The sequence below is a fragment of the Carex rostrata genome, chromosome 2 (genome assembly GCF_964058835.1).
Source record: "Carex rostrata chromosome 2, lpCarRost1.2, whole genome shotgun sequence".
NCBI classification, from domain to species: domain Eukaryota; kingdom Viridiplantae; phylum Streptophyta; class Magnoliopsida; order Poales; family Cyperaceae; genus Carex; species Carex rostrata.
Genome location: NC_135919.1, coordinates 13,875,864 through 13,889,319, shown reverse-complemented (window position 1 = coordinate 13,889,319; position 13,456 = coordinate 13,875,864). Strand labels below are relative to the sequence as shown.

General features: G+C 36.1%; 2 protein-coding genes across 2 annotated transcripts; one reads left to right on the top strand and one right to left on the bottom strand.

Annotated features, from left to right (window-relative positions):
• The first annotated feature begins 533 nt into the window (after positions 1-533).
• MEE60 (maternal effect embryo arrest 60) lies at positions 534-1,530 on the top strand. The gene has a single exon (XM_078298563.1). It carries the CDS (start codon positions 718-720, stop codon positions 1,234-1,236), a length of 519 nt encoding a protein of 172 aa, XP_078154689.1. The 5' UTR covers positions 534-717; the 3' UTR covers positions 1,237-1,530.
• A 2,928-nt stretch (positions 1,531-4,458) lies between these two features.
• LOC144543777 (ABC transporter G family member 15-like) lies at positions 4,459-12,068 on the bottom strand. The gene is made up of 9 exons (XM_078292175.1): positions 11,476-12,068; positions 10,429-10,508; positions 9,279-9,450; positions 8,330-8,622; positions 7,873-7,998; positions 7,647-7,776; positions 6,149-6,702; positions 5,537-5,644; positions 4,459-5,051 (listed from the first exon to the last, which is right to left on the bottom strand). The coding sequence occupies exons 1-9, from the start codon at positions 11,708-11,710 to the stop codon at positions 4,692-4,694; spliced, it is 2,058 nt and encodes a 685-aa protein (XP_078148301.1). The 5' UTR covers positions 11,711-12,068; the 3' UTR covers positions 4,459-4,691.
• Between the last annotated feature and the right edge of the window lie 1,388 nt (positions 12,069-13,456).

Below are 13,456 nucleotides of genomic sequence, written 5' to 3'. Positions count from 1 at the left end.
TGATTATATCATTTTCATGTTTGGTTTTGTACTGTTGTACAGCATCGCTCCAGGTCCAAAAGTCCGCGCATTATTTTTTCCCACAATTTGGTAGCACAAAAAAATTGGAATAAGAAAAAGAATTTTATCTTCTTTTTGTAACGAATTGAAAAATGAACCGAGTTGAGCCAGACTTTAACTCGTTCACACAAAATAAACCAGAATCGGTCAAACTAATTACAATTTTTTTCCGAATCGATCTGAAATGAATCCCGAGCAACAATTTTTTTTTTTTTTTTGTTAGTCGTGGAAGGGCATAGAAGGGCACGTGTGAATTAGGGAGGTCACGTGACAAGAGAATTGGGCTTCTGGGAAGAAAGCAAAATCATACACCGTTGATCTGTGATTTGTCTGGACGATTATGATCTTGCTGCGGAAGACGGATACGATGCCGTCTACTCGCTAGTTAGCGTGTTCTGTGCGACTGTGCCCCATCTTACTGCTCCCAATCAAACAAAAACAAAGAAACTCCGGCGGTGTGTTCCTATTCACCTTTACAGCTTTACTAATAATAAAAGTAAAGGTGAAAAGAAAAGGGGGCTTTAGAGAGAGTGAAAGGAGAAAGATCAGCATTGCCTCTTGGCTGGCCTGTTGGGTCTTCATTGATCGATTGATTGATCAGTAGTTTCTTGAGTAGTGCGGAGTCGGTAGAAAGAAAATAATTAAGCGAGCGAGAGCATGGCGGACAACGGCGGCGGGACGAGCATCAGCATAACGGCGCTAGACGGGATCGTGAACGTGAACTCGCTGTTCACTCTAGCGGTCTTCGCGGGGCTGGCGTGGACCCCCTCCGACGGTTCCACCACGCTCTCCTCTCCGGAATGCGCCGCCGGGGACCGCGTGGAGTCGGATCTGGTGTTCTTCCACGTGCTGGCCTTCGCTTGCTTCCTTTTCTCCAGTCTGGTCGCTCTCTGCCTCAAGCAGGCCATCCGCACCGTAAGCCACCACGGCCATGCCTCTTCCGCCCGCATCAACCGCCTTGGTCTGCGCGGTGGCATCCTGGCCTGCGCCACTGGATCAGTGTTCGCATGCCTCTTTCTCATGCTGGCTTTGATCAATCTAGTGCAGGTGCGCCTAGGCCGCATTAGCTGTGGGGGCGCCGCCTTGGGAGCCGTGCTGCCTCTCGTCATCCTCGTTCCTTCCGGCCTCTTCATCTACACTGGCATTGTGCTCTACACATTCTCCCTCACCCACTAGCGTTAACACTAACTAGCTGTCTGGCTGGCTGCTTCATTTCTCTCCTGGCTCACTACCCTGTAGTTAATTTTATAGATTTCCATTGCTATTTGGATTTAATTTCTTCATTGAGTGTAATGATCTTAGTGAGGTATTATGTCAATTTATATTTGCATTAGAATTTGCTTGCTCTTCCTTTAATAGAGGTGTGCGCTAGATTTGAGAGAAGGTGAAGATTGAAAATTGTTGTGGCTGGCTCGATTAGCTAGGAGAGAAAATGTAAATTGGGAAGATATAAAATGATTGATTGTCGTCTTATTGTACCTTACTGATTAAAAAGGTTTTATTAAGTGAACTGGTTTAGAACCTGTTGAATTTCTTTAATAAGATAAATTCAGGATTCAGGGCAAAAACTGAATTAGATATTGCAAATCATTGATTTAAAAGAAATGAAACAAATAATTAATTGTGATCCAGGAACCTCTCACAAGTCACAATTAATTCAGCTTCTGTTCTCGAGCCCTCCTCGGTCCTCAGTTGGGTATGTGAGAGGTCTTAATTCTCTTCCAATTCTGAGTTTGTGAGAACACACTGTACTGTATGGAACAAAACCAGTGGTTGGGTGTTGTAGGCCTTTCTCTGATGGAAGATTATTTTCAGAGATTTACACTGAACACCTTTCATTCATAATAACAAAAATATTAATTTAACATCCCAGCATTAAAAATATTTTGAAATGGTATAGGTATGTTTTTACCAAAATGTCAGTAAAGATAAAAAGGAATATAAAAGCATCAGTATAATCAGTAAATCAGAATGTATAATTTACATGTGCAGATGACAAGCTGTATTTATCTGTCTACCAGGTTCCAAAAGAAAGGCAAAGAGCCTAAGCATTAATTTCACTCCGTTGGAAACCAGCCTCAAAGAGACTATCGCCTTAAAGAGTTGAGCTTTGTTTCCTTCTAAAGAATAAAGGTGCATGTGATTTAACTTCTGCCTGTTTACTTCCACACACACAAAAAAAAAATTAACCTCTGCTTGCTTCTAATTATCAATAGTGAAACTGGAATCTGCACTCAAATTCTGTTGAACAAATTCAATTTACTTGAGCCCTTTTTTACCATATGGCCAGGCCAGCCATTCTGTTTAACAAATTCAAATATCCATCTGCACACCAAAATCATATCACATATACATCAAACTCAAATATTCCATCACCAGTATGAGGATCAGCAGAGTACGTTTGATCTGAAACCCAACCCCTTGCTCCTCTAAACGCGCCACTGCCACCTACTATGGGGAACTCTCTGACCTTCTCTAAAACGGAATTTCTTCCAATCACGGTGAGTGTGCTTCCATTAAATCTCCCCTCTGAAAACACTAAACTAACCACCATCAGTAACGTCAGATCTTCTTTTGAAACATGCGTGTAGAAGCCCTGTGCCTTTCCTATGAGAGTAGAGTTGAGATCTGGCTCTTTGGTTAAGGGATCATCAATGACGATTACATCACCAAAGGAGAGAGAGTTTGCGTTGGGGTGGAGGCCTGCGACACGGACGGCTGATGGGTTGGACCCGCTTAGTGTGTCGTGAAGGTAAAAGTGGAGGTGTGTTGTGTTGGTGGCGCCTTGTTCATTTAGTGTGCTAGTGAGAGAGACAGGGTAGAGAGAGAAGAGAGTTGTGGTGAAAAGAGAAAGTAATATGAGAGGCTGGTTAATTGAGGTGAAAGGTTGCCATTTAGAAGCTCAATCTCATATAATACATATATATAGAAATGAAACAGAGTCTTGATTGTCAATCATATATAGAGAAACTCACTCTCATATAATATTTTGGAATTAACAAAGCCTGCACTGCACCTGCTAAACAAAGGCGATGCACGTGTTCTTGATTTTCAATCATACACTTGTTAATTATCTGTCATGCGGACATAATTGTATGTCTTTTATTCTGTCTAATTTTAAGTTCCTGTACTGTTGAACTTAATATTTACTTGCGCTAGAATGCTTATACTGTCCAAAACTAGAAAGGCATGGATGATTTGTCAAAAAAAAAAAAAACAGAACAGGCATTTTCCACGAGTAGGTACACCACAATAAGTAGGAGTGCTGCAATTACGCAGGTGAAATAGTTTAGATTGCGTAATTAGAATCCTCAATGTCACCATATTCATTTTGTTCTTAATAAAAAAATCCATTTTGTATTAGGGGCAGTTGATAGGTTCTTATCCGAACAGAAACTTTTAAACTCAGTTAATCAACATTGTTTTTCCAAACTAAATAAGGGTGGTTTATATGTCATAATAAATAAATACAACCATATATAATAAGATGAGTAAGGCTACCATCATTTGCAAATTAAAGTGGATGTTTTAATTTGCGCTCATATCTCTAGTTTCAAAGTTCAAATAGTCAATCCGAACTTCTCAACATGTTCTTCATATTGAAATGTGTTTGGAGACCAAATTTTATATTTTTTGGAAAAATTTTACTATTTTTTTAGAATTTTTCAAAATCAGTTAAGCACAAATTAAAATACTCACTTTAATTTGCAAAGCATTGTAGCTCTAATAAGATCTGGCCTGCTCACCTGCTATAGTACTTAGAAGTGTATTGGTGAGGTACTGTTAAAAAGGCAAGTAAAGTTTTTCCAACACGTACGAGTCCCTAATGTTAGTCTCTTTGAGGCTTTGTTTGATGTACATGTGATTCCAACACGTACGAGTCCAACACGTACGAGTCCCTAATGTTAGTCTCATAAGTTGTATCCATATGAGCTTTGTTTCCTTCTAAAGAATAAAGGTGCATGTGATTCCAACACGTACGAGTCCGCTATTATAGTTTTAACTTTTTATTGGTGTAAGACCAGACTTGATGATTCATACTTTAAATTAACTCTCATATGGATACAACTTATTTGAATCAGGCAGGTCCTTTGATGATACTCTCGGATACAAGCACTTAGGAAAGGGAAAGCTCCATGGGGATTCAGATGAGGATGTTTTTTTTGGTTTAGAGGGGTCGGATCTTTCTAACTATTGACTATGGCTATTGATGGTCTCCCCAATGATTCTCCTAATGACGTTTTCTAGTTCTATGAGTGTTGTGGTTCGAAGTGATACGTCTTAATTACTTTAATTGACTTAGTTGTTATTGGTTGTATATTTTAAATTTTGTAAGAACTTGAGCGTTTCGTAATGAAACAGGTGGTATCCCCACTTTTTCAAAAAAAAAAAAAAAAGAGGCAAGTAAAGCTTAAAACAGATTTCTGAACATATCGAGTTTATCAATACATTAGCCAGTGTACAATATAAGCAAATAAATAAATTCTGTATGATGGTCACTAAAAATCACATTGAATCTTCACTTATTTTAATACTACCAACAAGACCATGTAAGTTTTTTTTTCTCTTCTTTAAAATAAGTACAAGCAAGTATCAAAGAAAAATCATTTCAAACAAATAAAACCGTTATTTCAGTATGGAAGAGGAGAGCTGAGCCCTTCTTGTATTGCCATTGGATGTGGAGGTTGGTGTCTCTTTGATGTAGATACAAATTTTTTCTTTAATGAGGGATTGTTCATGAGTTTCCTTACGGTTACCTTGGCATACACTGTGCGGTATAGAGGTGAGGCACTCTCTTTCAATTTTAGAACACAGAAAAATAGAAGCCGGTAGGCTAATAATATGACAAACATTATCCCGAGGTCAAACCATTTAGAGTGGTTGAGTTTGATCCCAAAAAGGTTTGTGATGATGTATTCTCCGGTAAGCTTCTTGTCACCAGGCCATAAAGGGTCGAATTCAAGCCCGAGTAGATCATTCTTGTAACCTCCCTATAAGCAAAGAAATGAACAGAATGAGTTTATACTGTTGCTTTATTTGCCTAAAAATATTCTTTTTGTATTGATTCTCAGACTATTTCTTCCCCAAAAAGAAAAACCATGCTAAGTGTATTTTATCTGCCCTGCGGCATAATTTTGGCCTGATGATATTAAATACTGGGAGAAAAGTTTAATAAACACCAAGAAGTAATTATGTTCGTTATCAGCTGATTAGACAAACTCTGAATAACCTTAAAAGGGAAGAATTAACAAAATCACTAATTCGGGCACACCTCTGTAATTTTAACCAAATAAAAGTTGGGTCTAGTATTTCTCTTTTGGTAAAAATATTGACTTTGGTCTTGAGCATAACAAGTCAAACTAGAACCTGACACACAGCGTAAATTGTCATGTCTGTCACAAAGAAAAGTACACCTGGAAAACATAGCATTATAATTTAATTTGAAAATTGTTACATGAAGTACATCCTCAGTTACCTGCAAAGCCCAAGATCCATAGACTATGTATGAGAGTGGATAACGCCAGACCGGCTTTGGAAGGTCAGGAAGCCGTCGAAAGAATCCAGAGACCATCATCATAATTCCCTGTTCAAACAATACCTCCATACTTCACTTGCCATGAACATTTTTTTTTTTTTTAATTTGCAGTATCTACCATTTCAAGACATGGATTTTAACACATATAGCCTTCAAGTGTACATTTCTAGTTACTTGCTGCTACCTTTTATTTGTTCAAATGCTCAAACTTTTTTTTGCAATAGCTGAATTGGCTAATTGAGTGCCTCAATGAGAAAAGGAAGGGAAGATATGTGCAGCTTTAGATCAATTTTGGCAAAATTTCAGATATTTGGTAAAATTTTATCAGTCTGTACCAAAATGAAATTGAACTATATCTTCATCCCATTCATCATGATAATTATCTTTTCAAGCTTATTTGAGGTTCATATCCCAAAGCAGCAGAATTGTCAATGGCTGAGGTGACAAAAAGAAAATTCTGGAGGATATCAATGCAAATTTTCCCAAGTTCCTAGGTATCAACATAAGTAAGCTAGCTATAAGATAGCAATATTATATTTATAATTTACTTACAATGACTCCAGCTCCAGATACTATCCCCATCAAGAAGTTTGGAACAACTCCCGCAATAACCATCATGAGGCTCTCAATTACCGAAACTCCTGCATATAAGCTTAATGCGAAGTACACATAGTGACTAAAACCATGGCCGAACTTCACCATGGGGTATACTATTGATGACGTGGCAATCGAGACTGCAAACAGAAATGGGAAAGAAGACATAAAATTGGAGAGTATGTAAACAGCCACCCCATAATGGCCATTTCGCCTCTCCCGAGTGAAAACCTTCATCTCTTCAAGGAAGGAAGGAAAACCACCTATTGACATGAAGGTCATGAAACCAGACATAAAACCTCCACATGCCGAGCGTGCCAAAATTGAAGTGTAGCTTGTGCCTATATCATGGTAGATGCTCCCAATACATACTGCAACAACTATGTAGATCACAATGCGCAACCAGTAGTAGCCAAAATCTCTAGACATGTTGACAAATGAACGGCTTGTTAGGGTACCCAATTGTTTCCACCAGCTCGCTTGGCTGCCTTTCTCTGACTCAGATGTTAGACCTTCCTAGAACCAAGAGAAAAACATACACTGTAATCAAGTGATTGGAACTAGGGCTGGGCAAAAAAGCTTGAACTCGTAACTCGCTCATTTACAGCTCGTTTAACTCGGCTCATTTACAGCTCAGCTCATTTACAACTCGAGTTGGCCAACTCGTTTAATAAATGAACCGAGTTCGAGTTGGCCCCAACTCGCTCATTTATAACTCGAGTTGCAAACTATTGGTCACAATAAATTCCAAAATAATCAAACCCGAATCTCTAGACTGTTATTTGTGCTTTGAGATTCGTGCAAAATATGTTTGAATTTGTGTTGTAATACTATCACTGGTTAAACAAGTTATAAACGAGTTGTGAGTCAACTCGAGTTGATAACGAGCTGAGTTTGAACTTGTGTTGTAATACTATCACTGGTTAAACGAGTTGTGAGCCAACTCGAGTTGATAACGAGCCGAGTTCGAGTTGGCTCTACAACTCGTTATTACCATCTCAACTCGAGTTGGCTCGCTCGTTTATTAAACGAGCCGAGTTCGAGTTGGGAGTAACTCGCTCAAACTCGACTCATTTACAGCCCTAATTGGAACCAACAGAATTATTGCATTGTCTTGGAATCAGTAGACATATTTTGGAATTTAATATTTATTTTACGTATTTCTTTATTGAAAGGTGCAATATTGTTAGTGCTTCTTGTTTGTTTGATTTTCCATCCTTTTAAGGTGCAGGACTTCTTGGATGGGGAATTAAGGATTGAGGCCCTTTTCATAAGGCTGAGCGTAACCTGCCATATTTTTTTTCCTACTTACTACACCGGGAAGCATCCAGTAATACAAAATTGCAGGTATCGCAAATATTAACAGTATAACAGTACACATTAACTAATCAAATAAATTGGTAACTATCAGGTATTAAATTCATGACCTGAAATTTTATAGAACTTGTACAGATGCTTCCTATTTTTGAGATCTCTTCAGTAGCTTTCCTAGTCATTACTGCATACTCCGATGTCTTGTATTTCTCTATCAGACTTGCTCTTATGTCAGAGGTTCTTAGTTTGGACAGGTGGTCTGACTCTGCCTCCTTCAGCAAGTAGAAAGAAAAGCACAATTTCAATTTAAAGAAAAACAAATAGCAACAATAAGCTAATAGCAAAAGAAAAGGTGACTAGATTCATACTCTTCTCAGCTTCATAGACCCTTTCAGTGTCGCACTAACAAGGTCAAAGTCAGAGTTAACGCATCTGAGGAAATGGTCTGATGGGTTTCTTCGGCTCGGGCAGGGGAACCCAACCTCAGCAAAGAACTATAAAATGGACACATAATTTGGTTAGACAACAATTAAATTATTTGTTCTCTTTTGTGAGGAAAATGATTTTTTTTTTTTTTTGCTTTCAAAAGCCGTAGGCAGAAAATGATTTGTTATCTATTAACTTTTACATGTATAGAGTGGTATCCTTCCTGACGTTCCAATCTCCTAGTCAATACTACTCATCATTTTGGAAGTCTTTTTTTCTTATAGTTTTTGTGTATATTCAATATCTAACTATTTTGCGTATATTAGGTATTATAGTATCTCTTTTGGAAATTAAAAAAAAAAAATTAATAAAATATTAGAGTTCAAAACTAACTATTACCTTAGTAGCTGATTTAGCATCACCAAAGTAAACCACCTCCCCACCAGAAAGGAGGCAGAGGTCATCAAATAGGGAAAAGACTTCGCTGCTAGGCTGATGCACAGAGGAGATTATAGTCTTGTTTCCATCAATTGCCATCTGTCTTAGAGCCTGTATAACAAAAAATGCAGAGGCACTATCCAACCCAGTGGTTGGTTCATCCAGAAAGAGGAGTCGAGGTCGTGTTAGAATCTCCAGTGCAATGCTCAATCTCTTCTTCTCTCCACCACTTATGCCTCTCAAGTGCCAGTTACCTATTATTTTTCAAATTGCAGATTCAATCAAGGTCTGTTAATTTGCCCAATAAGTATCAGAACAGAGACCAAGCTGTATGGCGAAGGTACAATTATCCTATATGATATTAACACCAGTGCTGCACCAAACTATTTAGTTATCAAAATAGAACAATGTTTAAAAAGTCACTATATACTGATAGTACATCCAACATATCTCAGCTATGATATTATGTTGAATTTGGTTGGCGTGCCATCGATAGTATGGCGACATGCCGTGCTAGCACCTTGAAAACCTATCGGATAGGTTTCGAATAACGAACCAAACCGTTGAAACCGATCTCCTTCACAAGTGATGCATTTACATATAAAATATATGAACTTTTAAATTCATTAAGTATAAAGTTTAGTGGTAAAAAAATGATAAAAAATGAATGCATTAAAATTAAATTTCATTTTTTGACAGCTTAACTTTATACTAAATGAATTCGAAAATTTATAAACTATGTATGTAAAAGCATTGCTCTTGAAATAGATCAGTTTCAATAGTTTGAATTCGTTATTTGAAGCTTCTCTAATAGATTTTGAAGACGATAACATAAGACGTCTTATACTATCGATAGCACGCTAACCAAAACTCATGTTATATCTACGTAATCCTCAATTAAAAATATTACCAATGGTACGGTCGGAGCAATCCTGGAGGCCCATTTCTTCAATTGTATTATCCACTAGATTGCGCACCTCCTCCTTTGACATTGTGGTAGGAAGCCTCAGGAGAGCAGAGTAGGTAATCGTTTCTCTCACTGTGAGAGTTCCCAGAAGCACATTTTCCTGTGTCACATAGGCCTGTGGACAACAACAAGAGATTTCAATTTTTATTGTTTCCCAATCAACCTAGATTTTTCATCCTGTTAAAAAAATGTAACAGCTAGTTCTACTCTTGAGGGTCTGAATTCTCTTTTTATTTCTGATTAGTAAACTCGAAACAGTTACATGTTTATTTTCATTCATTAATTCTACATTTCTACGTAATTATACAATTTTTCTATGCCGACTAACTTTCAAAAGAAAAATTATACAACTTTGTGTTACTCTGCCAAAATTATCAGAGTTCAACTATATGACCCGGAATACCACCAAGGAAATTCTTGATGAGGAAAAAATGTAATATCAGAGCTTTTCAGGTTGCAACTTGTCATATATAGCAATAGAATTTAAGTAGCCTAATTTTTTAAGTCCAATTTATGAAGGAATAAGTAGCTAGTTGCAAGCATCATATTTATTGGAAGCCTAAAAGAAAATTAAGTTATCATTTGCTTGGGCTTTCCTATTGTGGCCCTATAACCATACACTTTGAATTAGCCATAAACATTACATGCTATATATATATTTTTCCACAAGTATTAACCAATAAAATGAAGTACTAGTTGGAAAAATTAACACCATGCAGGCCATTGGGGCTAAAGCTTTTAAGGGGAGGCCATGATATTATTTAAAATTTAATAGCCATAACTTGCAAGGCTTAGGGTGCCACACTTTTGATTGAAATGCAGCTGTGGTAGTTGGCAATAAATCAACCAGAGTTTTTCAAAACTATTTCTCATGAATTTTAATCCAGATTAAATAGATTACCAAGTGCTTTAAGTTTAGTATTCTTTATGAAATACTAATTACTAATTGGTGTCATGTTGAAATGTTGACTAAAACTATGAAAACGGACTAAAATAGATCAGGCTGTACTTATCAATTATCATTGATAAAAAACTTTATAATCATAAATAGATGGTGATGGAGAAAATGCAAATGAAAGAGGGGGCCACTTACCACAACACCATAATCAAGCCTTCTCTTCTTGCCGTTTAAGAGCACTTTCCCTGTCAATACAACATTCCTACCTAGTCTCCCTGCTCAAAGAAAAAAATAGGTGCATACAATAACCAAAATTAGCACAAGTAAAAGATAATAATTTAGTCATATTTAAAAAAAAAAAAAAAAAAGACTTGGAACTTCACATTCCAGAATCTTACTTGAGCCAGACTATGATGTGATCAGATCTCTATTCTTTTTCTTTTTACCACTTTGGTATTTGGTTGGATAAAGTAAAGTAGAAATCAATGGACTGCTGGATTTGGATAATCCACGGTCACTTCATTAATTGATTCCAATCTAAAAACCATCTGATTATGGGGAAAATCCAAGGTGTTTAAAACAAATGGTTGGATGTATATGACAATGGTTGACGGATAGATTACCTTACTTTCGCTAAATTAATTCCTTTCTTTTGGGAAACAAAAGAAACAAATATATAGACGGTGCATGCATGAGGCATGTGATGATTTTTGATAACAAAACCGGCTCTTGCATTGGATTCAAAATTAAAGTTCAATTAATTAGTTGAAAGCAGTACAGAAATAGTCCTTTTATCCGTTTTTTTTTTTTTTATAAATCATTTTTTACTTGTGATGGGACACACAGCAAACAGCCAAAAAAAAAATTATATATATATTGCTTTTTCTTGGAAGAGTTACCAAATCAATCAAATAATTACGGAATAAACGAAAACCAACTGACATATATGTAAAGTTAAGCAAACATTGCAAATATATGACTTATCTAGATCAATTCCAACATTCAAAAATCAGAAAAAAAGCAATAGTTAGCTGGTTAAATTAGAGGAACAAAATTCCATTAAATCTATTACAGATCCATCTTGGGTATACTTCCTATCATCACTACATACATCAGTGATGACTGAGGAATACTGTGGCCAGAATTAATTAAGAAGTCTTTCTCATGCTAACAGATCTTTGAACCGTTACTCGAAATAAATAAGAAAAAGAACCATTAGCTAATTATCAAAGCTGTGCAAACCTGCTAAAGCATCGAGCAATGTCGACTTGCCAGCGCCGGACGGGCCCATGATCGCCATAATCCGACCCGGCGCTGCATAGCCGTTGATCCCCTGTAACAGCTTGCGTGGCTGCTTACGGCCACCATAACTCGGCAAAACAGCTGTCAGATCCTCCCACACAAGATAGGCTGCAGAAGGAACCGCTGCACCTGATCCGGGTAAAGGTGATCTGTCACCTCTTTGTTGCATCTCCATGGCCACTAGGTACAACCCGCAGCCAAGTGATGATGCCTTTGTTTATTGATTTTTTTTCAAGTTGTAGTTTGGAACCTTGGGATATAAGATGAGTTATAAATGTTGCTGGTACAAAAACAGTAGAGAGTGTATAGGGATGGATAGCTAACCAGTCCTCGAATATTGATGAAATGATATTGATGGGAGAATGGTAAAGGATTGATTAATTATTAATTAGATTGATTTCTGTGCTCAGAGTGCGTAATAAAGGCCATTATATGGTTGTAGCTAACTCGAGTTATTGCTCGACATAAGTGATGCCATTGTTGCCTGTTGATTTTGTTAAAATGTTAAAATAACTTGTGGATACAAATTTATGTACACGCTAGATTTTGTTGTTGTTGTTGTATATATTTTAATTAGCTACGGAGTAGAATTATTTTTTTATTATCCAATTTCTTATCAAATCTTTTATTGAGCTAATACACGAATTTATGACCTGTTTTTCATGGGTCTGGTGTGAAGAGCACATACATAGTTAACATGAACATGGATTTTCTGTAGCGGAATTGCAGGTGCCTCATCGAATGGAGCATGAGTGTCACTGACATGTGGGGACCCAACCAAAACTAACAGTTCTCAACAGTGATTCTAGCAAAAGGAATACAAAATGTTTGAAAGCAGTTTTTGAATTACGACTCTGGATTTGTACTCGTTTGGTGGTCCACACCGAATTCAAAGGATTGAAGCACTTTGTTTTTCTGTTTCGTCCTTTATTTTTTCTTTCTTTGAAAGTATAAATTATTGTTTTGATAATATTGATAAGCTTTAAAAATAATTTTTAATTTTTAAATGAGACATTTAAAATATGATGTATACTTTATACACTATCATATATATATAAAGAATGAAAAAATTATGTAAGTTTATTGTTTATCAAAGTATTAATGGTTCATATTTAACGATAGTGGATGGAATATTAAATAATATTTAATTATATAAAAGTATAATAGTCTGTCTACAATTTTTTATCTTAAAAACTTTTTAACTTGAATTGAAAAAATATATATATTACTAAACTTATCAATTAAATTATTGTTGTCAATAGACACTTTTTTAAATTAGGGATTCATCGTGAAGAAAAATGGTGAAATTGATGTAAGTTATACCGTTATCAAATTAGTAACGGTCCATATTTAACGATAATTGATGAAATATTAAATAATTCAAAAATTCATTATATAAAATGAGTAGAACTAGGATGTTCTTATGCTAACCAGGTCCTTTGGTGAGCTTAATTCTAAGACCTAACTGACTGATTTCAAACGACAAATTTAAATTATTGAAACTGACATCTATATGTAAAACTTTACAAGTGATATATTTACATGTAAAACTTATGAATTTTTTAATTAATTTATTATTAAGTCAATTGCTCAAAAAATTAAATGTATTAAAATTAATTCATAAACTTTTTTTATTATTTGATTTTATACTAAATTAATTCAAAATTTTAAAATTATACATATAAATACATCACTTATGAAGTAGATCGGTTTCAACGTTCTAGATTCATTGATTAAAGTCAATCCAATAACTTGGGAACGATTATTTGGGAACCCATCGGGAAAAAAACTAGTCAGCCGAACGGTGCTTGGAAACAAAAAGGAAATTTACCCCAATCCCATCTGATTCCCACAAAATTATAGCGTGCGGAACAAGACCTAAATTTGAAAATCTAACTAACCAATAACTTGGTGAACTTAA